Genomic DNA, 25,984 nt, shown 5'->3' on the forward strand with positions numbered 1-25,984 from the left:
TCACCTACGTGCTGAGTAAAATAATCTGGATCGTGTTTGCGGGGACTGAATTCACAGTTACTATTCTTATTTCTGTATCTTGCTTCTGCACAGTTAAAACTTACTTGCAACTGTTATTGAACGCATAGGCAGTGTTCTGTTATATAAGCTATCTAACTCTTCTGTTCTGTTATATAGCTATATAAGCTATAGCTTAACATTTAAAAACAGTATCAGCAAATTCTGTACCCTGTCAATAAAAGCTGGTGTGGTTTGTAGAATATTCTTAGAAGCAATAAAGTGTATATTAAAATCCATTTCAGAGTAAAAGAAAATAGGAAATGACCTGCAGACTGTGGGATATTAGCCAGGGAATGTTGTTTGTTTCTTCATTTTTTAAATTAAATAGTGAAAAGTGTAGAGTAAGGAAAATTATCAACTCTTTGAGCATTTCAATAAGAAAAGATATATATATATATATATATATATATATATATGTGTGTGTGTGTGTGTGTGTGTGTGTGTGTGTGTGTGAACAGCCAGAATTATCTAACTACATCTTCATCAGAAAAAGAAGTGATTTCTTCATTTGATTTTCAGAATTTGTTTTGAAGCATTTGGGAAATAAAATCTATCTCTACTCACATCATACCTTCAATGTGATTATTTTAATTATATTTTAGTGAAAATTATATTTAATTTATATCCAAAATTGCATTGAACTGAACCATTTTTCTTTATTTCATTTTCATATTGATTTCAAGCATGTTTTTAAAATTGATTCTTGTCTCATATAATACATCCCAACTACAGTTTCCCCTCTCTCCATTCCTCAAGCTCCATCCCTCCCAGATCGAGTTCCCCTCTGTTTCTCTATAGAAAAGATCAGGCCTTCAAGAGACAACAAATAAACATGATAAAACAAGATTCAAAAGCCCTCATAGCAAGGCTGGACAAGGCAACCCAATAGGAGAAAAAGTTGTTTAATATGGGTTTTTAAATTCTTTTTCACTATAAATCACAATCTGAGTAAGCAGTAATGAAAGGGATAGAAAATCAGTATGGATGCCATAGAAGGAACTGGACATTTTTTTCCCTGAGAAATGTTCAGACTCTTGAAAGAAAAATGCCAATTAATTCTTTTTTTTATTCGATATAATTTATTTACATTTCAAATGATTTCCCTTTTCTAGCCCCCCCACTCCCCGAAAGCCAATTAATTCTTAATAAATAAATAAATAAATAAGAAAGATCAACGGGTTTGGAAGGTGCTTTAGTGGGTAAAAGCACTTGCTATACAAACATGAGGACTCCCAGTTCCAGTTTCCTGAACCCATATAAAAAGCTGGATGTGTCCATATGCTATTGTGTAACCCAGTGCAAAGAGGGTAGAAATGGAGGATTGCTCATGCTTACTGGTTGCCAGCTAAAGGTTTTGTGAAAGACCCTGTCTCAAGAGAAAAAGGTAGAACAACTTAGAACAGAAGAACTAGCTCACCTACACACACACACACACACACACACACACACACACACACGTGCATAACTCTCATCCCACCCACCCCACACATGAAAATATAAAATAAAATCACAACAAAAACCACTATTTTTTATCTTTGATTAAAACTTTTATTAATAACTGTTAATCCTGTGTTTGAAAGTTTATTTGGCTTCATCATAGTCCTGTTTTCTCCGAATAAGCTAAACAAACTCAGGAAACACAGTTTTGTATAGACAACCAGCCTCATAAATTACAATTTAATTTGCTGGTAAGTATAGAGTATTTCTTTCTTTCTTATAACACTATAGATTTGTATTAAAATGTTTCTTCCGTGGAGTTCGTTGCCCATGTGCTTGGCAGGCAGTTGCCTTGTGAGTTCTCTGCCTAATGAGTGATTGCTTTCTGCAGTGTGAGGAGCACCCTTACCCACCCTTTTCCTTCTTCCCTAGAGTGGCTTCACACCTTTGCACATAGCTGCACACTATGGGAATGTAAATGTGGCGACTCTTCTTCTAAACCGGGGAGCTGCTGTGGACTTCACCGCTAGGGTACGTGGGATCAGTACATGTGTATTTTAGGAAAGTAAATAAAATGGCCTCTACAAAGGCTTTGTATTTAAGCCCCTTCTTCCATTCTAAAGATTCCAATGTTTTCGCTTAATCATGGAATGATATTGTAACCCAATAAATTAAACATAAGAATCTGGGAGATGTAGAGATGGTTGAAGCATGTGCTCGTTGCTTCTCCAGAGGCCAAGAGTTCGATTCCCACCCATGTTAAACTGCTCACACTTTCAATTCCAGCTCCACGGGACCCAAAGACCACTTTGAGTCTCCAAGGGCAGAACACTCAAACACATAGAAAATGAAAATAAAATACAAATGTGTAGGTAGTCAAGGAGACTAATTTTGACACAACTCTCGACTCTTATAAAACAATGCAAACAAAAGCATCTTTAAAGTATTAAAGAAGTATTTAAATTAGGACATCTGATATCTCCTAAGACAAATATGAGTTTTGTGTATACTATTGTAGTACTTGGAGGTCTTCTGCACAAGCCATGAATGGTGGCATATATCTGTAATATGTATGGAGTATGTAGGGCCAGGCAGGAGAATTTCTAGCCTGAGGCTAGCCCAGGTTATACAGTGAGTTTTAGGCTAGCCCAAGCTACATAGTGAAATTCTGTTTGTAAAAAAAATTCTTTTGTTCTGAATCTATGTTGTGCTATCTTCCAGTTGTTTCTCTCTATGTAATTTTTCTGAAAAGGTTTTTAAAGAATAATTACCAGTGAATATTAGCATGTTTTATTCTATCTTTAAGTATATAAAACTTTGAGATTTCAATCTCTATAGTGCATGAGAGACATTTTCCTGGGCTCTGTTTCTACTGCACAGAGGTTCTCCAGTGTCATAACTGTAGCTTTACAGTCAGTTCTTCACTAACAGACATTTTTGCCCAAAGTTTTGTTTTTTAACACTTAGCATTCATGGTTTATTGAGTTATTTGTTCCTTATGATCAAGCCTATTGAACCACAGATATTTTGGGACAAATTACCACACAGGTCACAACCCCTTAGACTTTTTGCTAGAAAGCCCCACCCTGCCTTGCCCTGCCCTGCCCTGCCCTGCGCTGCTCTCCCCAGTTCAACTGCTCTGTTTGGTCTTTCCATGGCATAGAATGGAATCACTCCCCTGCACGTGGCTTCCAAACGGGGAAATACGAACATGGTGAAACTCCTACTGGATCGAGGCGGTCAGATCGATGCCAAAACTAGGGTGAGTGTCTCCGTGCCTTGACTTTCCTGCCATTCTTAAGCCCTGCTGCCTCTCTTGCCCCTCTTGGAATACTTCTCAGCAAACACAAGCAGTGTGTTTTCAAGGGAATTGGTCTTGGGTTTGATTTCAATCTCATAAAACATTTAAAGATTCCAATTAGTAAGATGAAATTAATGTTTGCTCATCAATGCCTAGAGGATCTGACCACTAGCCCCTTGGTGGGATAGTTTTTCTTGCTCAGTTTCTGGGAACAAAGATCAAAGAGCAATCAAAGATGGCCCTTACCGGGCTCTCCTGTGGGTAGTCATCAAGAAGGCAAATCAGCTGGTACATTCAAGCTGGGAGACCATGGCTTTTGCATAAAGTGCTTTCGTGCCTATTGGCAGCTTTTGTGCACCTAACTGTTGAGCACATTAGTTATTTTCTTCAGTAGTTGTGCTTTGGTCATTGGAGCAAGAGGTTTGTTGTGCTGACAGAAGGACAACAGACAATCAGCAAGGTGTATTTTAATCTCAGTAGGAGTGGAGTCCATCATTCATTTCTGACCTCTGAAGTAAAATGACATCCTAAAACCTTAAATGGACACATAGCGAATAAACTAATAGGTTAAAAAGAGATTCTGAAATCTAAAAACATGGTCACCCAAACAAGACCTTCATAACAACAATATCAGTTGATGTGCCAGCCCAGACGGGGGAAGTTTTAAAGGATCTTTTGTAGAGATGACACACACAGGTAAATGGCAGCTGCTGAAAGAGGGACAATCCATTATCCCCAGACACAAGCCCCTGATGCATTATCCAATGCCAAGAGGCCCGCCCTCAAGGCATGTGCATATGAACTACTCTACAGGAATTCAGCCATACTTCAGCTGTGTGAGGAAGAGGGGGAAAAGGGGAGGGAGAGGGGGACGGAGAGGGGGAGCGGGAGAAAAAAGAAGAGGAGATCATAAGTTCAAGTCCAAGGGGTGGCCATAGGAGGAGTTGAAGTGGGGAAAGGCACGGGTGGAAATACAGCAGGCATTTAGGAAATTCTCAAAAAAGTTTTAAGTTAAAAGGTGTTTAAAAAATCTCTTAAAAAGAAAGAAACCACTCAACCAAAATAAGCAAGCCAATGAGAAAAGAAAAAAAAAATACTCCCAAAACAAAACAAACAAAACCAAAAACCCTCCTAAATTATGTGATGAGCAAAGTATCGAAGACCACTGTAGCTAGAACATATATTTGTCTCCAGACATTTTTACATTCTGGAACTCCATAGTCTCACAGCCCCAACAACAGGGGTCAAAGCCAACTCATTCACTGATCTTGAAGCTGGGGGTTGCTCAGCTTCTACAACAAAATCTGTTTTTGCATTACCTCACAAAAGGTCCCTGGGGTGGGGGTACAGAAAAGAAAAAAAAATCAAGCAAGCAAGCAAACCACCCTTCATTTCTCTTAAGACCTTTGTTCCAGGGTAGCAGTGTCATGCCCTATGGGGGTTTGGGAGTTGTTTGTTTTCCCTGTCTTTGCTTGGGAGTTTTGCCTGGTTCTAACCATTGGCTTGTCACCACGCCAATGGTGATGCTCATGTTTGGTGGATGGCAACATTGGTGCAGCCTGTAAGGCTGCTCTGGCCGTGTCTGCTTCCTGCTTCAGGCATTGTTGCCTTTGTTCTTAGCTTAGGTCACCCCTCAGTTTTAGGCCTTAGTGCAGTTTTTCTTTTTTTAAATCTTGCCCAGTGTCTTACAGAGAGTCACTGTTTTTGTTAATGCTGTTCTGCAGCAGGTGCTCACCAGGGAACAGTTGATTTTGTTTTTGTGTGCCATCATAGTATTTCTTTAGTTCTTCAGAGATGTTCTTGGTTTAATGCTTCTCACACACACTGGCTATTATTTCCAAAAATCAAAGCTTACTCAGAAATAAAGAGACACCGACATTTATGCTTGTCTTGCCTATAACTGATTGTTCTTAGGGAAGTTATCACGTGGAATCACAGGGAAGGTAATTTGGAACTCCATTTTATACTCTGTAGCCTTTGAATAGAGCAAATACATTGAATTTAGAATTTAGTCAAGAATGAAGAAGAATTAAGTTCTGCTTAGAGTGTGGACCAACTTCTCTATCAGCAGTTTCTGAGTTCCTACTTGTGCCATGAGTTCAGGGGACCCAACAAGCTAGATTAGGTCTCTATATTCCCAGAGCAAGTCACAGCCTGGTGGCATTGCTCAGGAAGAGAGTTTTTGCCTTGCTTAATGTACACGAGACCACACTTGGTGCCCAGTACTATGGAAGGGGAGGAGGAAAGAGCAGATAGAATAGAGATAGAAAGACAGGTGCACACACACACACACACACACACACACACACACACACAGAGGTGGCGGGGGGAGACAGGGGCTGATCACTGGTATCAAGAGATTCTGCATGCTGGTGAATATTTAATAATAGGTTCTCAAAAAAAAAAAAAAACCAAAGTAAAATGAAAAGGCTTGTTTTGTAGGCTTTTCCCTTACTGACTTCTATGGAATAAATATTCTGTCTATTATTCACTGAGAGCTACTAACATGGCGTCCCCATGAGCAGAGTTAACATGGGATATAAAAGGTGATATTTTTGTACTTTCTGTGAGTTTAATGAGCTTTTTTCAGCACACGTGGGATGTTGTACAATGTTGAATGGTGGTCAGCTTTTACCCCATGAACTAAATATTCCTCATGTGTAAGTAACAGTGGTTTAGAGCATTGTTAGAGTGTTATATTATGATCACAGCTGAAAGGGTCACCCCCTATACTATGGTCACAGCTGAAAGTGTCACCCCCTAAACTGTGGTCACAGCTGAAAGTGTCACCCCCCTATACTGTGGTCACAGCTGAAAGGGTCACCCCCTATACTATGGTCACAGCTGAAAGTGTCATCCCCTATACTATGGTCACAGCTGAAAGGGTCACCCCCCCTATACTATGGTCACAGCTGAAAGGGTCACCCCCCCTATTCTATGGTCACAGTTGAAAGGGTCACCCCCTCTTTCCAAATTGAAGTGAAGCCTGAACAGAAGAAGGTGACCTGGGATTGAGAGGTCTGCTCTAGAACTACACACCTGATTACTAAGATTAATGGAAGATGGTGGAATTGAGTTTTCTTTCTGGTCTCTTGAAGGATATCTGAAATACAAAATGCTTAATTTTTTACTCTCATTATAAAAGGGTTTCTATACACATTTGAAATGTAAATAAAAAATATATCAATAAAAAAATTTTCACCCCTTCGCCGAACAGTAAATTATACCCCATCATACTTTGATGGATTGCATCAAACAGCAAATCCTTTAGACTTCTTCTTTTAAAACCCTTTACATTTCAATCAAAATTAGTTGAAAGTATCATTTAATAGGTGTGTAATACAAAGCACTTGTCACAGGTTATCAAGTCATAGCAAGGGAATCAGAATAGTAACCTATAACCAAAACTGTGCAATTTTAGAGAACATATGAAAGATTTTACATAGAGTTACAAAACCCAGACACTATTATGGATGACAAGTGCTTGCTGACAGGAGCCTTGATATAGCTATCACCTGGGAGGCTCTGCCAGTGCATGACAAATACAGAGGAGGACACTCTCAACCAACCACCGAACTAAGTACAGGGTTCCCAATGGAGGAGCTAGAGAAAGGACCCAAGGAGCTGAAGGATTGTGCAGCACCATAGGAGGAACAACAATATGAACAAACCAGTACCCCCAGAGCTACCAGGGACTAAACCAACAACCAAAGAGTACACATAGTGGGACTCATGGCTCTAGATACATATGCAGCAGAGGATGACTTTGTTGGACATCAAAGGGAGGAGAGGCCTTTGGTCCTGAGAAGGCTAAATGCCCCAGTATAGGGAAATACCAGGACAGAGAAACAGGAGTGGGTGGATTGGTGAGCAGGGGGAGGGGGGATGGGTTAGGGTATCTGTGTTGGGGATGGGGTGACCAGGAAAGGGAACAACATTTGAAATATAAATAAAGAATATATCTAATATAAAAAAGATTAAAATAAAAGAATGTGCTCCTGTGTTTGAATAAGGTTTTTATTTTCACTTATAAGATTTTGCATTTATATTTTCACTTAAAAAAAAAAAGAAAACTCTTAACGATCATGACTTTAAGTTACTTCTAGCAATCAAATTATCCACAACTAATCAGTATATAGTGTATTCCATCTAGAATTCTCTCTCATATGTTCATTCCATTTCACATGCTTGGGTTTTCCATTGTGGGGAGAAAGGCAAAATTTAAAGGGGTTTTATTTGAATAAAAATAAACCATCCCCCTGGTCCTCACGCCCCATTGTCCCCACACTGTCATTACTGTTTTGAGCCATTAAGGCACTTGGCATCTTGGAAGACTCATTATTGACAGACTTTAGTGTGAAATTCTGCGACATTTAAACCAGAGTCCTCTTTTAACGTCTAACACTCCATACTTTAATGTTAAACTATAAATTTTATAGCTAGTTAAAATGAGACTATTAATTTGGGTTTTATTAAGGTCATTATTCTTTTCTGTTTTGAAACTGATTCATTATTTAAATATGCAGCTACCCCATAGGAGGATTCTATTTAAAATATATTTCAATGCCAACAATAAAAGTACACAAAACCACTAAAGGATATTGAACAAAACTGGGACCTCTCCTTTTGTTTAGAGGAGAGGTAATAGTTACCAGTGTGTGTGATGCTATATGTACTTTCCTAAATATATTGAAAATATCATCTTCCCAACAACTTACAAAACATACATTATTTTCTTGAGAAATATGAAGGCCAAAATTTGAAAAATGAGATTGCTAAAAGAACGAAACAGACTTTGGCACAATTATGTAACACGAGCTGGGACACACAGCATTTTTATAACAATGATCGGATTTCAGCATCCATTACTGGGAAAACAGCACAGTCAGAGGGTGAGGACGGGAGAAGGTAAGGAAAGAAGAGGTGGTACAAAGCAATTCTGAGCTGCCAGCTAGATCGGTGATTCTCCTCTAGTGTGAACTGAGCTGCCTTTGTCAAACCACACACAGCAGAGAGGCTGGTGTGTGTGCCTCTGTGTCCGATTTAACAGGGGAAGAAAGCATGCAGGATGAAGGCACCTTATAGGGGACATTCACATTTAATAAGGTACTTAGAATCCATTTACGGGGGCTGGTTAAAGTGCTCCTTTGGTAAAGTGCTTGCTACAATACCCAAAGATCTGGGTTTGCTTGCCAGAACACATATGACAGAGTCAGGTATGGAGGTAGGAAATTATAATCCCAGGTGTGGGGAGGTAGGGACAGGTTGAGTCCCTGGGCACTCCAGCCAGCAGGCCTAGCTTAGTTCATGAGCTTTGGGTCAAACAAAAGACCTAGTCTCAAAACCAAGCTGGGTGACTCTTGGTGAAGGAGACTTGAGACTCACCTTCAGTCTTCATACAGATATGTATGCATGGCTGCACGCACACAAACAGACATGTTATGCTCACACACAGAACCAAAAAGAGTTTTATGGTTGTGGGCAGCCTATTAGGCTGTCTCATTGACCAGTGCAGTGTTCTGGGGAGCCAAGAACATTGCAGTTGGAACCCTGACAGGTGGGAGTGGAAGAAGCTTCTGTAACTTGTAGAAATATTATCTAGAGATGGCATTTGCAGGGATGCTTAGCAAAAGCCCTCAGTCAGGATTGGAAGATTCTTTAGCTTCCCTCTATGTCCTCTCTTGCCAATCCCCTGGGTCAAACCCAACCAGGAGCCAGAAGGTACAGTAGGTCCTGTAGAGAGGTAACCTGGGGCAATGAGTCTGGAGATCAAACTGAAAAGGTCTAGCACTGGAATGAAGAATATGGTCACCTCCAGGAACTGTTGTTCTCATAAGGAAGATAGAGCTTGGCACGATGACTTTGGAACTATGACAGGAAAGACTGGCCATCAGCGTTCTGGACAAATCAAAGCTGAACTATTCTCTTTTTCAATGTACCTGTTTGATGTCCTACTTGTATGTTTCTGTCCTTGGACAATCTTGATAGCTTTCCTGGAGTGTCACATCAGCAGGCTGATTTATTCATGCTGGATTCCTTGCTTTTTCTCTGTTTCCTGGTAGTCTCTAAAGTGATTTTGCAGGATAGTTTTCATTTTCCACCCACTCTTCCTTCTGCCCCTGCTACCCTGGATCCCTCCAGTTAAGATAAGAAATACAGAGGGCATCCAGAGGGTTATCAGGAGCCAGAAGTTACCCCTGAAAGTGTTTAGCTAAGAAGGTGTATAAACAACACATAGTCAAGTTTGCGATATATCAGTTAACATTTTAATTCCATTTGCTAACAATGGATTTCATCTTTGAAAGAGTTATGTAACTCCTTTTTGTTGAAAGTTGTAAATCTTAAAAGATTTTGGAAAAAGAAAATAACAGGGCACCGTGAAATACTTTTGGAAAATTTAACAAAGTAGTTAGAGTTTAAAGTTTGATGGACAAATTAGAGCAAGAAGAATTTTTATTTTATTTATTTATTTATTTATTTATTTATTTATTTATTTATTTTTAATTTTCTGATTTATTTATTTATGTGAGTACACTGTAGCTGTCTTCAGACACTCCAGAAGAGGGCAGCAGATCTTATTACAGATGGTTGTGAGCCAGCATGTGGTTGCTGGGAATTGAACTCAGGACCTCTGGAAGAGCAGCCAGTGAGTGCTCTTAACCTCTGAGCCATCTCTCCAGCCCCCAAGAAGAATTTTTAAATAAAAACGACACACAGAAAACAAAAATCCAATGGTATAATAGCGCCGTCTCCAGCTGTGGTTCCATGTGAGTAGGACACTAGAGTCCCACAGATGCTGCACTCTGAGCCTTTCATCTCCCTGGGGTGTTCAAACCCTTGGCAGGAAGTCAGACTGTGCCAGTGCAGCACACCTGTAAGGGAACATAGTGGAAGGGGTTCTCTGGTTTTACATACTAATTCTGTATGTCATGATCTTTTACTGTTTTTTCTCTGTCTGTCTGTCTGTCTGTCTGTCTCTCTGTCTCTCTGTCTGCCTGCCTGCCTCTCTCCCCGACTCTGTCTTTCTGTCTGTCACTCGGCCTCTCACTGATTCCCCCCACCTCTTTCTGTTGGGTTTTTATCATGTCATCGGGATTAAATTTCAGAGCCGCCCTCTTGTCAGTAGTCATAGACACCATCTTGCTTTCCACTGTTTGTTCATTTGTTTTTAAAGAAGTGTGAACTCAGGCTTAATTTCTGAACTCTCCTGTCAGGATGGGCTGACCCCGCTTCACTGTGCTGCACGAAGTGGGCATGACCAAGTGGTGGAGCTGCTGCTGGAGCGGGAGGCTCCGTTGCTGGCGAGGACCAAGGTGAGTCATTGCGAGTGAGACGGTATCTGAGGACACAGAGAGGGCTTGGGCGGTCTCTCCTGAAACTAAAGCACCAGGCTATATATATATAATATACACACACATATATATATATGTATATTTTATTTATTCAATGGAATAAGAATAAGAAATAGATACCAAACTACCAAACTTGCAAATTATTAAAATGAACAGATACAAGTATCAAGATGTGCCAAATGCATACCACTCGATTCCTCCTGTTTTTTAACCTCTATTTACTGGACATGAAAATGTGACAAGCCATATACATAAAATAAGAATATTAAATATAATAATGTATATGAGACTCTTCCATTGGATGAGGTAAGATTTTTTTATGATGTTCTATGAAAACTATATAATACATACATAATTATCTGTCAAGATAATACCATTAATGTCAGAAGTTAAAGCTTTGAACTTCTTTAATCCTTTTCTTTTGGGTAATACTCATTAGAAAAATGCTTAATAATTGAGTTAGTTGGCTACATTAGGGATTAATAAATATAATAGGAAGAGCTTACCTTTAGATTAGCTATCTAAAGAACCATAAAGCAAATATTCTGTTCTTCATAGCATAATACAATAAGCATTTATTTTATTAATGTGCTCAATAAAGAAAACCCTTTTTAAAGTGAATAAACGTCACACAGTAAATAGTTTGGAACTTTTTATTATCAACATTTGTAAATTACATTTTATTGTTACATGTTTTCTCCAATATCTATCAGAAAATACTGCGAAGCGTAAATGAACACTAACCACCCAGAGTAATTTGATGGGACATGAATTAACTTTGTTTCTTAACCATAATAAAAAAGGTTAGCAATGTAGACCTCTTAGATTTTCTCCTGGTTCCTCCCTTTTCCTCACTCCTTAATAATTTTGATATCCACTGATGCTAGCAATAAGGCAAGGTAATCACACATGAATCATCTCTACCACACACACACACACACACACACACACACACACACGCACACGCACACGCACACGCACACACAAACATGCACACGCACACGCGTGCGCGCGTACACACACACACACACACAAACACACACACACACACACACACATGCCCACACACAATATATGCATGCAGGATTCACAGTATTCCAATGATAATGGAAATAAAGTAGATAACCAATGTAGTCAACTAACTCTACTATTAAGTAATTATTCTAATTAGTATTACCCCAAAGAAAAAGATTAAACAAGTGCAAAGCTTTATCTTCTAATGTTAATGATATTACCTTGACAGATAATTCGATACATATGTATAATATATGTGCTTATTATATATTATATATTATTTTATTTACAAATATTAGATAGGTAGATAGATAGATAGATAGATAGATAGATAGATAGATAGATAGATACATAGATAGATAGATAGATAGATAGATAGATAGATAGATAGATAGATAGATAGTAGTTTTTTGAGACAGGGTTTCTGTGTGTGGTCTTGGAACTCATTCTGTAGATAAGGCTGGCCTCCAACTCAGCCTGCCTCTGCCTCCCAAGTGTTAGAATTAAATGCATATGTCACCACACACAGTTCAATTTATATGTTAAGTAACAACTTCATTGCTATCATTTGAAGCAAGCCAGGGCATACACTTAACAAATTGAGAGACTGTAGTCATTCTCTAGAAGCTGTGATGTATCAGACATTTAAACAAACAAACAACAAAATTGAGAACATACAATACCTAAAGTGAAATACGTTATCTGCATTGTTTTTATTATCATTCTACAATGTGAATGTTGCAAAATATATTTTAAAATATGCAACACTTTAGACTAGTTTATGCAGAGATAGTTGTCAAAAGTTGGTTGAAGAAATAAACTGTTGTTTAAATCAAAACAAAATCTCAGTCCAGTCATGTTACACTGAAACTTTTAAAATACATGTAAAACTGAGGCATGCATGGTTTTTCCAAGGAATTTCCAAATAACCCTGTTTACAGTTACCTGTAATTGACACATAATCAGCAGCGGTATGGATTACCTTAGTGTGACTTATAAAATGACTTTCCTGTCTAATCAGTAGTCATTCAAGCGTAAGGATGCAGTATGGAGCATTGTTGGCCCCATGGCTGTACACCTTCATCTAGCCATCAGGCATGGAGCCGCTCCTCTCCCACATCCATCTGTCATGGATGGAGAAGATGCAGTGTGCTGGGCACTGTTCTGGCTACCAAGGAACTAGCAAGACGAATGCTCATCCAAAGGCATCTTTAAGATGCTTAGACTCTTCAGGGAGGAGAGACAGGAGAAGATCAGGAAGAAGCAGAGTTCTGGGAGGTTTAAAGGGCTCGGGGCAGATGAGTGGATTAGGTTGGAGTAGGACTATGCTGCTAGGGTGTGTGTGTGTGTGTGTGTGTGTGTGTGTGTGTGTGTTTCTTTGTGTGTGTCTGTGTGTGTATCTCTCTCTCTGTGTATCTGTTTGTGTGTGTCTGTGTGTGTATGTGTATGTGTGTATGTGTGTGTGTCTGTGTGTGTATATGTGTGTGTCTGTGTGTGCTTCTCTGTGTGTGTTTCTCTGTGTGTGTGTCTGTGTGTATCTCTCTGTGTATCTGTGTGTGTGTATGTGTGTATGTGTGTGTGTGTTTCTGTGTGTGTCTCTGTGTGTATCTCTCTCTGTGTGTCTCTGTGTGTGTGTCTGTGTGTTTCTGTGTGTTTCTGTGTGTGTCTCTGTGTATCTCTCTGTGTGTATCTCTGTGTGTCTGTGTGTTTCTGTGTGTGTGTCTGTGTGTGTATCTCGCTCTGTATGTGTATATCTCTCTCTCTCTCTCTCTCTCTCTCTCTCTCTGTGTGTGTGTGTGTAACAATGTCCTCCCTCTCTTTATCAAGGCTCTCAGTTTTGAGTCACCCCTTCTCCCTCCTTGAAGCAACTTCCGCTCATTCTTTGAAAGTGTCTGCTCTCAGCAAACCAAGTCCTCTCCCTTATCCATGAGGAATTCTCCATGCGCTGACTAATGCCTCTGCAATCCCCATGCCTAACCATTCTCTAACTCCCTCATTTTTAGGACTCAGCGCCCTCTCTCTAAATCCCCAATCCCAATCAGATTCAGTGTCCATTCGCACCTAGACCCTTACTTCCGCACACCCCAAGTTCTCTCCCCATACTCCTCTGAACCACCATCCTCACCCCCTATGGCCTCTGCTGGCTAAGTCCATGTCACATTCCTGCATCTAAGTGTGGCAGCTGTGATAGGGTCGCCTTCACACTCAGGATCACTCAACCCAATGCATCTCCTGACAAATCACACTGCAATTCTGTACTGGTTCGTCTTGCTCTCTGCTACCTAAGCTGCTTTTCCTTTAAATCGCGTAGACAGCTTTCCCCTTCGTACAACACTGAGAAAAACCGAAGCAAACAGGAGACGACGCACAAGCTTCCCCTTTCACGGCTCTCTGGTCCCATGAATCACGGAAGCCCACGGAGCCCACGTTCCATCTACTCCCACATCACCTGGCACAGTTTTCCACACCTCCCTCTTCTAAACACTTCCCTCATTCATCTTCTAGGACCTGATACTTCCTCTGATTCCTTCTGCATATTAGCATCTGATTCCTTGTCTCTGTGCCTCTTTCCTCTTTATCTCACAGTTCTGTCTGTTAGCAATTCTGGAGGCCACTCTGTCTTTGCTCGGTCTCTCTCCACTCACTTGCTCCGACGTCTCCTGCAGCACATCTTTAAGCGGCGTCTCTGCGCGTTGGCGCATGCGCGCGTATTCCTAGACTCCTGTCTTCACGGCAGCTCCGGTAACTGTTTAGATACTTGCTGGGCAGCTCCGATGAAGTGAGAAAGCAAGCTCATGATATTTTCCCCGCTCCTAAACATAACCTCTTTGAATCTTGTATCTTCATTCATGGGTATCTCTCTCACTCTGCATTCTGTCACCTCTTATTTCCACTGTATCTTTAAACCCAAAGCCTCATAGCCACGGCACATTCTCCTTGAATCACTGCCGGAGGCTCCCCACTGCCTTCTGGTCCTTCTGCAACCCAGCTGTTCTGAACACATTACACACACCCAACACAATCCTCCTACCCCAGCCCTTCTAACAATCCCCGATCCCTCTCACAAAGTCTCTTATTCCTCTGAACACCTCTCCTTATTCACCCTCCTAATTCACTACCTTAAAAACATTCATCTCCTTACCGTCTGTTGAGGTCTTTCATAAATACCACCTGTTGTGTGGCTCCAACACGGAGGGCTCTTTATTTATCTTCTGTCTGATATACTCTTTTTTTGCCAAATCCTCATGTCTAGTAATTTGGGGTACCATTTGTTGTCTGTTAGAGATAGTATACCAAACCTTCATGCCATTCTGGCTTGCATAGTCTCCATTGAGAAGTCAGGTATTACTCTAATGAGTCTGCCTCTCTGTGAATTGGTCTTTTTCTCACAAAGCTTTTAATATCCTTTTTTTGTTGTTGTTCTGAACACTTGGTGCTTTGGTTATTAAGTATCATGGGGAGATTCTTTTCTTGTCCTCTCTGTTTGGTGATCTATATGCTTCTTGTACCTTGGTAGGCATATCTTTCCTTAGACTGGAGAAAAATTTTTCTATGGTCTTATTAAAAATATTTTCTATGTCTTTGACCTGGGTTTCTTCTTATTCTTTTATGCCTATTATTTATAGGTTTGGTCTTTTCATAGTGTCCCAGATTTCCTGGATATTTTTTAGATTTAGCATCTTCTTGGACTGAGCTATTTATTTCTTCTTCCTTGTCTTCAAGATCTGAAATGTTCTCTCCCATGTCTTATAATCCCTGGCGGGGCTTACCTCTGGGAAGGTTTTTGTATGATATCCTAAGTTTTTTATTTCCAGTTTTATTCCAATTTGGGTTTTCTTTAGTGATTATATTTCTACTTTTATGTCTTGAAATGTTTTCAGTATTTCATTTAAATGTTTGTGTTTTCATGGCCTTCATTAAGACATTCATATTCTGAGATCTCTGAGTATATTCATAATTGCTATTTTGAAGTCTTTGTCTTGTGTTTCACCTAAATTACATTTCTTGGGGGCTATTGCTATATAGGGTTTCTGGCTTCTGGAGGATGTATATTTTCTTGGCTGTACATGTTTTCTTTTGCATTGGGACCTAGGCGTATCATGTAATGATGTTTGAAGGATTTCATGGTATAAGGGATGGTCTTGTGTTTGTTGGCTGGATGCTTTGTTCAGTGGTTTCTGTTGCAAGCTCTGGATCCTTGGCAAATGTGGTGGCTGTGGAGTCCCTGGTAAAGACTGTGTGGGTCTGTCAGTGACACAAATGAGTGGAGAAGTGGAGAAGAAAAGGCTGAGAGAGGCAGCAGGAAAATTTTAGGTGATGTAGGTCTGCTGCACCAAGAAACAGTGTCTCCTAGAATTAAAATAGGTAGGGTGGGAGGAGGGCCTTCTGCAGGTAGGCTGCTGCAGCTCTAAGACTAATGCTGAAGAAACCTGAAATGGAGGACAGGAAGCGTATGGAGGATGTAATGATCAGTTTGACACTTAACCTTCAAGTGGATTAAACACCATCAGCAAATGATGGGACTTTCCAATGAGCACTCTACACATTGTCCAAACCTTGTCACTTGCCACATTTGTTTGATCTGAACTTCAACATTATCTTCCCCTCCAACATGAACTACCTGCTCTCCTTTTCAGATTCTGTTTAATGGATTTCTAAGTATCAGAGTAATGATTGCTAATGCAATTCATTTCCGAAACAAATACTATTTTTAATTCCCTTGAAATCATCCACCCATGGACAACCACGATTAAGATTTTCATACATTGGTTGTGGCTGTTTCTCACTCTTGAAGTCACCTTTCTTGTTGATAATATTGGCCTGTTGATTTTTTTCTGTCATTTTACATATACATGGTTCCCACTTATTTGTGCTGATATAATGGTAACCAAAATAGTTATTTGATCAACCAATATTTGATCTGTGTGGTTATTAAGCACAGCAATAGTATAATCTCTTGAATGAACAACGTCCTTCTAATTTTTCCTAATTGTGTAATGTTTCCTTGATGTTTATTTACCTAGCTTTTTAGAATAAGGGGGCAAATGACTCAGCAGGGTAAAAAGTACTTGTTGAGCAAGCCTCCCAGAACCTATGTAAAGGTGGAAGGGAAAACCAGTCCCGCAAAATAGGGAGTTGTTTTTACTTAGACTGATCAGGAAGAATGGCTTGCCCTGGTCTCTTAAAGTTTTACTGTTGACTGCCTTTATAACCAAGGCCAAAGCTGTTTGAAGCTGAATTAATAATCACAAATCTAGACTCTCCTCAGATTTGAGAGCCACGAGGCCCTTGAAGGCTTACCTTGGCTTCATCTATGCCTATCTAACATGTACCTGTTTTTTCCTTCCTACTTTAAAATAAGTCTCGGACTATTATTATTTCCTGCTGCTTTGACACATGCACACACGTTTCTCTCCTCTACCGACCTTCTGCTCTGTTTATATGTAAAGAAATGCAGGCAGAATGACAATTGAATGTATGCTGCTATATATAGTATTAGATATAAATATCTAATGCTTAAGTAGTCACTCTATATATCTAATACTGTTCTTATAATTTGTAAAACCAAGCTGAATATTATAAAAACATGCCATATCTTTTATGAAAGATTATTATGATCATAAAATTAAACACAGGCTTCCCTTCCCCCTTTATCTAAGATAATCTGTTCTACATTCACATATTCAGAGAGAGTTATTTCTCCTGCCTCCAGCTGTGTTACAGATCAAGATTGACTTTGTCAGATCTCCAAACACGAGAGTCATAAAAACAAAACGCGGATTTGGTTATTCTTTGTTTCGATTTGCAGAATGGGCTGTCTCCGCTTCACATGGCTGCACAGGGGGACCATGTGGAATGTGTGAAGCACCTGCTGCAGTGCAAGGCGCCTGTTGATGATGTCACCCTGGATTACCTGACGGCTCTTCATGTTGCTGCACACTGTGGGCACTACCGTGTAACCAAACTCCTGCTGGACAAGAGAGCCAACCCGAATGCAAAAGCCCTGGTAAACCTGGCCCAATCCACATTCACCAAATATAGCAAAACAGCATTGCTTGGCCAACGGCACCTACACCAATGCAAGAGTATAGATTCACAGTTGGTAACTGCCAAGCATTCGCCCACTTTAAACCACTAGCCTACTTTATGCCTCATTGCTTCCTAAGTGGTCGTGAGCACGGGCAGATTTAGGAGAACACCAGATTATTTTTTCTCAAACCAGTGAGTTGAAAACAGTAGGAAACTTTGGGATCATGAGTGTTTTAGAGAAGCTGGATGATAAAAAAAATAAGAAGCAACTGGGTGTAGTGGCACATGCCTTCAATCCAGTACTCAGGAGGCAGAGGCAGGTGGATCTCTGAGTTCAAGGCAGAGTAAATGCAAGGACAGTCAACAGTAGACAGAAAAAAAATTCTGTCATGGGAAAACAAACAAACAAAAAACCCAAAACAACAAAGTTAGTTCTAGATACCTCTGAATGTTAGGTAGAGTTAGAATACAAAAAATTGATCTTTATTAATCTTTTAAGGAAAAAAAAAGATTGTAAAGTGGTGAATGTATTTGACTCTGTGAGAAAGTCCATGATATAAGTTGGAAGAGAGTTTACGTGGACATTTTCTGTGTGAACTAACTACCCAACCAGATTCTGGGTGGTGTTTGGTGTATTACCATTTCACAAAGCATCTCAAAGCATTCCAGGACCTGCTCAAAAGAAACAGTAGGAGGCCATCCCAGAGCATCTTTATGTCTCCCACAGCCTAATATGGAATAAATCTTTCTTGCTTCACTTACAGCTTAACTAATTATTACATTAGGCAGGTACTAATTTATGCCGGTTGTTTTCTAATCTCACTCTAAGAGCACATTGTTTGGTTTTCCTGTATGTTTACATGGTTTATATCAATTAAAATTCCCCTCAAACAGATTTGAGAGTCTCTTGTTAAAATGATTAAATTTGGCTAGGGTAGCAGGTGAATATGGAGGACATTTGCCTAGCAAGTACAAAACACTAGGTCTGATCTCAAGCACCACATAAACCATGATGACACAAGCCTATACTCTCACCATTCAGGAAGTAGAAGTTAGGAGATCAGAAGCTCAAAATCAATCTTAGCTACATAGCACATTTGAAGCCAGGCTGGGATAAATCAAATCAGCTAGACTCAAAAGTCAGTCAAACTTTCGATCTATAAGAAAACTAATAAATCAATTAAATTATAAATTGAACATAATGATTTGTTTGAAATTTTTCAGTGAAATCCACTTATTACTAATTACTTAGAAAGGGATTGCACCTCCAGGGTCATGTTCAATTATGTGAAGATACTGATTTTCTCTTAAGTTGAAAATACTTTTTATGTGATAAGTACTTTTTATTATGTGATTAATACTTTTTGAGTGATTAATAAGCTTATAGAGTATCACAGGTGATTGGTTGTACATATTTTAATACCATATGTACATGTTGCTACTTATCTCTGGCTTATGACATAGTTTATAAACAGGAGACATGACTCAATAAATTATGATGATTGCTCCACTATAAAGAATACAAAGTCACCAGCTTGAGTGAGACCATATGTTTTCTCGAGACCTGCTAACATATAAAAATATCAAATGATACTCCATCCCCCCTGGGACATTTAAAACTGTTAATTGGCAAGATAGTCATCATTCTGTAAAAGATCATTGTTCAACTAAAACGGCAACGGATAATGCATAACAGCTTAGCATGGGGCTAGGTAAATTTTTACGTGATTTCTCCAATTCCTGAATAATAACCTAGTTTACAAAGCTGCAAGTGCCTTTCAGAAGCCCAACTTAACTTTAGCTCTCAGAGGTGTCGTCTGGTAGCCATCCAAGAAATTCACCATCTCTTTCTTGAGAATATTCAGGAATGTAATCACTTCCCCCTTAAAATCAAATATATCTGGGAACTTAATTGTTTCTTTAAAAAAATCAAAGGTGTCCGATTGGTATACATGTTATAATATGAATTTTAACTTCTCATATAAACATTGTCAGCCTAATGATGTCTGCTAATTTGGAACTCTCCCTGAGAATAATAGCAAAGCTGAAACACTTTTTATGAAGCCGCCATATTGCTTAGATGAACCATTCTTATGCTCCGAGAAACTGACCCTTCATCAGCAAAATTACTTCTACTCAGTCCAATCTTTTCCTCCATCACCTGACCAGTCAAGGCAGCCTATAATACCTTAGGCCATCTAAAACATAATTACTCTGTTCTTAATTTCTCTGAAAAGTAAACGGACACACTTTTCTCAGAATGACAAAAACAAATTTCAACACTCATACAAACACACCGCCCCCCTCTCTTCCCAAATCCCACCGCCTGTATAGAGTTTGAAGAGGCGGTGACATTATGCGACATTATGTAACATTATCGCCTGCAAGACGTGCCAGCATGGAGTTGCGTGAGAATTGTTTCTGCATGTTTTCAACTAACTCGATTGTCTTTTGCACAGAATGGTTTTACTCCACTGCACATTGCCTGCAAGAAAAACCGCATCAAAGTCATGGAACTGCTGGTGAAATATGGGGCTTCAATTCAAGCTATAACAGAGGTAGAAAAGTGTTTCAGCTTCTCACCAAACATTCCCTCTCTTATGCCTTCCTCTTCCTCTCACCCATCCTCTGTCCTCTTCACTCGTTTTATTTATCTGAAGAAGCCCCAAAGCCCACGGTGCAGAGGAGTAAAGCTACTGTTGCTTTGTTTCACAGTCTGGCCTCACACCAATACATGTGGCTGCCTTCATGGGCCACTTGAACATTGTCCTCCTTCTGCTGCAGAACGGAGCCTCTCCAGATGTCACTAACATTGTGAGTATGGCTTGGGTCAGAATAACCACAGGGAGAGCGTGCGAGAGGATCTGTGTGTGTGTGCGTGTGCGTGTGTGTGCGCGTGTGCGTGTGCGTGTGCATGTGTGTGTGTGTGTGTGTGTGTGTGTGTGTGTGTGTGTAGGCTTGTGTGTGTCATCAGAGCTCAGACGCAGCCTCTGAGACATTTTGTAACATTTGGAGCTTTACGGAATGCAGAGGCCACATGTCAGGAAACAAAATGGAAGCTGGGAGCCGACCCAACATAGGCTCCCTGGTGCGGATGGATTAAATATTCCTCTAGTGCATTTAGTAAAGCAGAATATGGGTTCTAAAGCTCCTCTAAGACTGAGTGTGGTCGTAAACATCTGAAGTTCTGAGCTGCTTTGAAGCTGAGGCAGATGATTTGTGAGTCTGAGCCAGCCTTAACACAGCATTCTTCAAACAGGCACAAACAGGCACACACAGGCACACATACATACACACACACACACACACACACACACACACACACACACACCTTTGAATGTGAGTGAATGATGGGTTGCAAAACAGTTATTAAAGCTCACCCTAGTTGGCTTGAATGCACTGTATTCCAGGTAACTTTACTTAATTAAAGCTCCATGCCCAACCTTAGCCAAGACTAGCCAGATAGAGATCAGCAATGCAGATAAAGGCTATCAAAGCATCTCCTGTTCTACTTGCATTTGCTGTCTCCTGCTGGGTTTTAACTTTGACCTCATTCCTATGAGCAGTGGAGATTTCTCACCCCTGAAATAGTTATCAACAATATTCGAATACGAATGCTGCTTTCAGCACGTTTCTTTCTGCCAATAAGTACCGGATGTTCCAAAATTCTCTCTGGTCTAATTTAGGAACCTCCCTTTAAAATCTCTCTGCTTATTGTCTTATGGCAAATCATCTGGAACAAATTTTCCCCCGGGAAGGAGAGAACCCATTGTACATGTTCACTCAGATAATAGACAAGCCCAGGACCACAGAGGGTTAAATGTTTTAAAAGCATATACAACAGAATTAATTCTCCTTACGTGAATGTCAGCAGTCATTATTAAAGTGCTTGTCCTTGTAGCTGTTGACTGCAGCATGTGCTAACTTGGGGGTAGCCTTCCCCACTTAAGTTATGACACAGCACGCCCAGGTTCTCCTTTACCTGCCCTTTCTCCCAAGTTCCCATTTCTCTGTATTTTATATAATTTTTGAAGGCTCTGGTGTTCAGATGGAGTCCGTTGGAGAACCCAGTTTATTTGATATAGGCTTTGTATTACTCAAAAGTGAGTACATAAAACTATTAAAGAATTTCAGTTTTGTATTTATGTTTCCTTAGTCATAGCATATTGGCCCCTATGAAATGTCATGTGGCAATTCTTAATCACCAAATACAGGAGTGATTTCCTAACGTGCCAACTTAAATGGAACCTTTTTCTGTTTTTTGAATGCTTAAAGAACTCACAGGGCTAGAGATATGATTCAGTCATTATCGTGCCCACTTTGTAAGTTCGAAGACCTGAATTCCATCCCTGTCACTCAATATTAAAAGTCCTATGTGTTTCTGCAATCCCAGTGCTGGCCCTGGAGACCGATAAGAGGACCTCCCACCCCACGGCTCACGACCAGCTAGTCTAGCCACATGACAGAGCTCCAGGTTCAGTGAAAGACCCCTCCTCAAAAAAGGAAAGTGGAGAGCCATCGAGGAAGTCATCAGAAATCTGAATCCCTGGCTTACACACACACACACACACACACATACACACACACACACAGAGGAAAGAGAGAGATTCATCTTTTCTGCTTTTTATTATTTTACACAATATCAAATTCTCCCCCCTTTTAAATCCTATAATATTAAATATTGTCATTTCCAACAATTTTTAATTTTTTATTTCATTTTTCAGAAGGTGAACCTGTCTTGCACACAGACCAATAACTTTCAGGAAAAGCACTACTCAACTACTTTTGCCATTTTGTTTTTATTGTTTTCATTCCCATGTTTTCCCATGTTTCTTAGTTGTATTTCAATGTCTACAGAGTCACAGAAGCAATGGTGATGTTATGTAAAAATAAATCATCATATTACCACAATAACATCTGTAATTGTATTAAATAGGGAACTTGGAAAAGAATCTTTCTTCCTTTTTTGCTTTTTTGAGACAGGGTTTCTCTATGTAGCCCTGGCTGTCCTAGAACTCACTGTAGTTCAGACTGGCCTTGAACTCAGAGATCCTTCTTCCTCTGTCTCCTGAGTGCTGGGATTATAGGTATGCTCCACTATACTGGGTGAATATATTTTTTTGAAGAGATTTTTGAAAATTATTTTTTAATTCCACAAACAGTTATTTAAGTGACCAATTCAAATATTTTCTTAATTACTTAACTGTTGTATCATCTCCTCAGGGGATGGAGAGAATTAGACTACACACATGTGTCTAGTATTCCCATTCTTTCAGGCTTTGAAAGAATCTTAGATTTGTCAGTGGCTTGTAAACTTCTAGTTCTTAGATGACAGTTACCCCAAATTTCTTCATTGGTTTGGTCTTTTTATCCTTAAATTGTTTACCTTTCACTACCTCCAAACAAACACCTGGGAAACACCTGTCAACCCTTTCAACAGGAACCCTGGTTGAATTTAGTGTGTTTATTTTATTTTTTTTAAAGGCTAGATCCTTCAGAGAGGAGATAGCCTAACGCTACTGGTTAAGATATATGACTCACTACTCCCTATTCCATTTGAATTCCAGATAACACTGAATTCCTTTGAGTATAAGTAGATGCCATGCAGCTGTTGAAACATGATAAAATAATCACTTGATTTTTCTGGAATTAAAATTAAAATGGACACTTGACCTTTTTAATTGCCAAATCTGGCAACCCTTCATCTAGAGGAATATACGTATCTCTAGTAGTGTGGTGCCTGTGATCTTGTGTGTTCTCAAGATATTGGGACATGGCTACGGGATCCAGAACTGCGAGTTGGTGACAAGGCTGTGTGGACACGGACTGCCTGCCTGCTGTGACAATGTCAGCCATGTCCTGACCCCAGTGCACCCACCCTTGGCACCTCTATGTGTGGCTGACGTCGTGTTGCATTTTGAATGCAATTTTGTCTCTTGTGCTTTGATGCTTTTCAATTAGATGCAGCCCAAGTGGGCGTCAATGTGGCTGTCTGCTGAGCCCGTTTTAAAGCCGAGAAAGAGAGGCATGACTCTTGGTATTCGCTTCGGACATGAGCATACACATTCTCCTGCCAGTTTTGTTTGTCTGAAAAGTCACGCCAAGCAGAAGATGCACCACGAACTCAGACATTTGCAGATACATTTTTTTCCCCTGACAACTTCCATTCCCAGAAAACATATGTAAACGTTAACTGGCGACTTGTTTTATATAATGACCCTAAAGTCTTCATTGGCAACTGCTAAAGAAGAACAGCACAGCAAGCACTCGAGAGCTCTTGAGAGTGTGATGCAGGGCATTCAGAATTTCTATTTTCTTGTAACCAAGTAGCAGATTTATGGTTAAGTTTCCACTTTATATTAAATTTAAAACTTTTTTTTTATACCAATCTCTAAAGTTAAGCAGTTTAAAATGAGATCAGGCCATGCCTAAAAGCAGGAAGTGGAAGGTTCTGAGTAAGGCCATATTTGTTGACTTTCTTTCCTTCTACTTCTCCATAATCAAGGTGAAACATAAATAGTAAAAGGTAAGCACAGGTTACAGTAAATGTCCGTTAGCCCCAAAGCAGTAAATAAGGCTTAAACAGGACAATCCTTATAAAGTAGGGTGGCCAGGTGTGTTCTTGGAAAATGAAGGTCAGCATTTCATATGATATGATATATATATATATATATATATATATATATATATATATATATATATATATATCATCACCTTCAAATGTGCAAAAGCCAGAAGATAACCTTTTAAAGTAGGTATAAAATAAAGGATTTTTAAAATGTTCAAATACTAGTATTTGAAATATTTTTATATTTTGAAAACTTATTAATAAAATGTGGTTTAAACATAAACATATAAATTCAACATTACATAGACATTCCTTGGGGGGGTGTATTTGACTTAATTTCTGGAAAGAATTATTCTTGTCTTTATTTCTAAAAAAATTAAATTAGTGAAATAGCTATGAGACCTAGAAACGTAATTGAGTTTTTCTCTTTCCGTAACCATAAGACACCAGTCTCGTTTATTTAGACACATGGGAATAACAGCAGGGAAAAGGATAAAATCACGCCCAGAGAGGAAAACTCTCACCACACGTCCAGAGAGCACAGACAAGCCTGACTCACGTGATTTTATAGAACATCACATTTCATACACATTTGGTTTACAACGTCAAAAATTTGCCATCAGAAAGCAAGGCCAGTAGATGACATGTGAGCTCTTAGCCCAGAAGACGACATTCACGTCGATATCTAGGTTGATGCTTTCTAATCACAGCACTTGACACACATTCCTCATGAACGCCAACACATGGATGTCATCATGACAGGAATGGTGAGCCGTGGGCCACTCGTCTCACTAAAACCTAGAGCTTTTTAGATTTCAGAGCATTTCATGCGAAGAATCACGATACTATTCTTACTCACAGGAGTTTTTCGGAAGTATGCCATCCCGACGTAGGCAACTCTAAAGTCACTCTACTTCACGTGAGATGCCGTCCTCTGCTTTGTTTTTGTCAGCTCACCTCCTAGCAGCTCTGGGCTGAGGCAGCTCGTTTCACTCTGATATTGTCCTCTAACTATGAGATTATTTGAATGACCGAATCACTGCCCCCTTCAGTGAGAACAGGTTTCCCTCTAAGAATAATCTCTTGTCTCTAACCCCTTCTTCACCATCTCCTCAAAAGTGTGTTAGACCTGGGTGTTGCGTAGACACCTGAGGACTGATGTGAGGCCCACGCAGCAAGTGAAACTGTAAAGAACCACACCACTCACCTCTCAGTAGCCTTCCACATCACCATCTGTAATCAAATGCAATCATTAAAATAAGCAGGGGAAATTTTCTTCCTGGAAAAATTATATTTTTCATATGAATAGTCATAGTTTGATTTCACAACAAACCAGACAAAAGATTGTGTTCAGCAGTAAGGTTTGATATTTGAAAAGAAATTATTTATGCATGATATAATATAAGTGATATGAGAAATTTTTTTGATATGTGTTGATCTTTGTCATCTGGAGTTTCTCATTGAATGGCATGGATGACAGATTTTGGGTTTATAGGATGAGAGATCACATCTTCACCCAACCCCATGTAAGTTACACAGGATTGGTTGTGAAGCTAAACCACAGGGTATCCTGGATGTTTGGGTAAGTTCCTTAGTTTGCCATCGATGGAAAACATTTCCAAATGTTTGTCCTTCTAAAGATAGAGAAGATGCAAAACTACGTTTTTCTAAACTGAACACCTATGCCTTCCTATGGATCACTTATAAACTTGGATAACTTGC

General features: G+C 39.6%; 1 protein-coding gene across 2 annotated transcripts in view; it reads left to right on the top strand.

Annotated features, from left to right (window-relative positions):
• Ank2 (ankyrin 2) overlaps positions 1–25,984 on the top strand; it is a 203,055-nt gene that overhangs the window by 77,533 nt on the left and 99,538 nt on the right. For both annotated transcript variants that reach the window (XM_052179290.1, XM_052179289.1), the window contains 6 exons: positions 1,930–2,028; positions 3,161–3,259; positions 10,513–10,611; positions 17,474–17,671; positions 20,154–20,252; positions 20,410–20,508. In XM_052179290.1, coding sequence (XP_052035250.1) covers positions 1,930–2,028; positions 3,161–3,259; positions 10,513–10,611; positions 17,474–17,671; positions 20,154–20,252; positions 20,410–20,508 — 693 coding nt within the window. The remainder of the gene's footprint in view (positions 1–1,929; positions 2,029–3,160; positions 3,260–10,512; positions 10,612–17,473; positions 17,672–20,153; positions 20,253–20,409; positions 20,509–25,984) is intronic.

Source organism: Apodemus sylvaticus, chromosome 4 (assembly GCF_947179515.1).
Source record: "Apodemus sylvaticus chromosome 4, mApoSyl1.1, whole genome shotgun sequence".
Lineage (NCBI taxonomy): Eukaryota > Metazoa > Chordata > Mammalia > Rodentia > Muridae > Apodemus > Apodemus sylvaticus.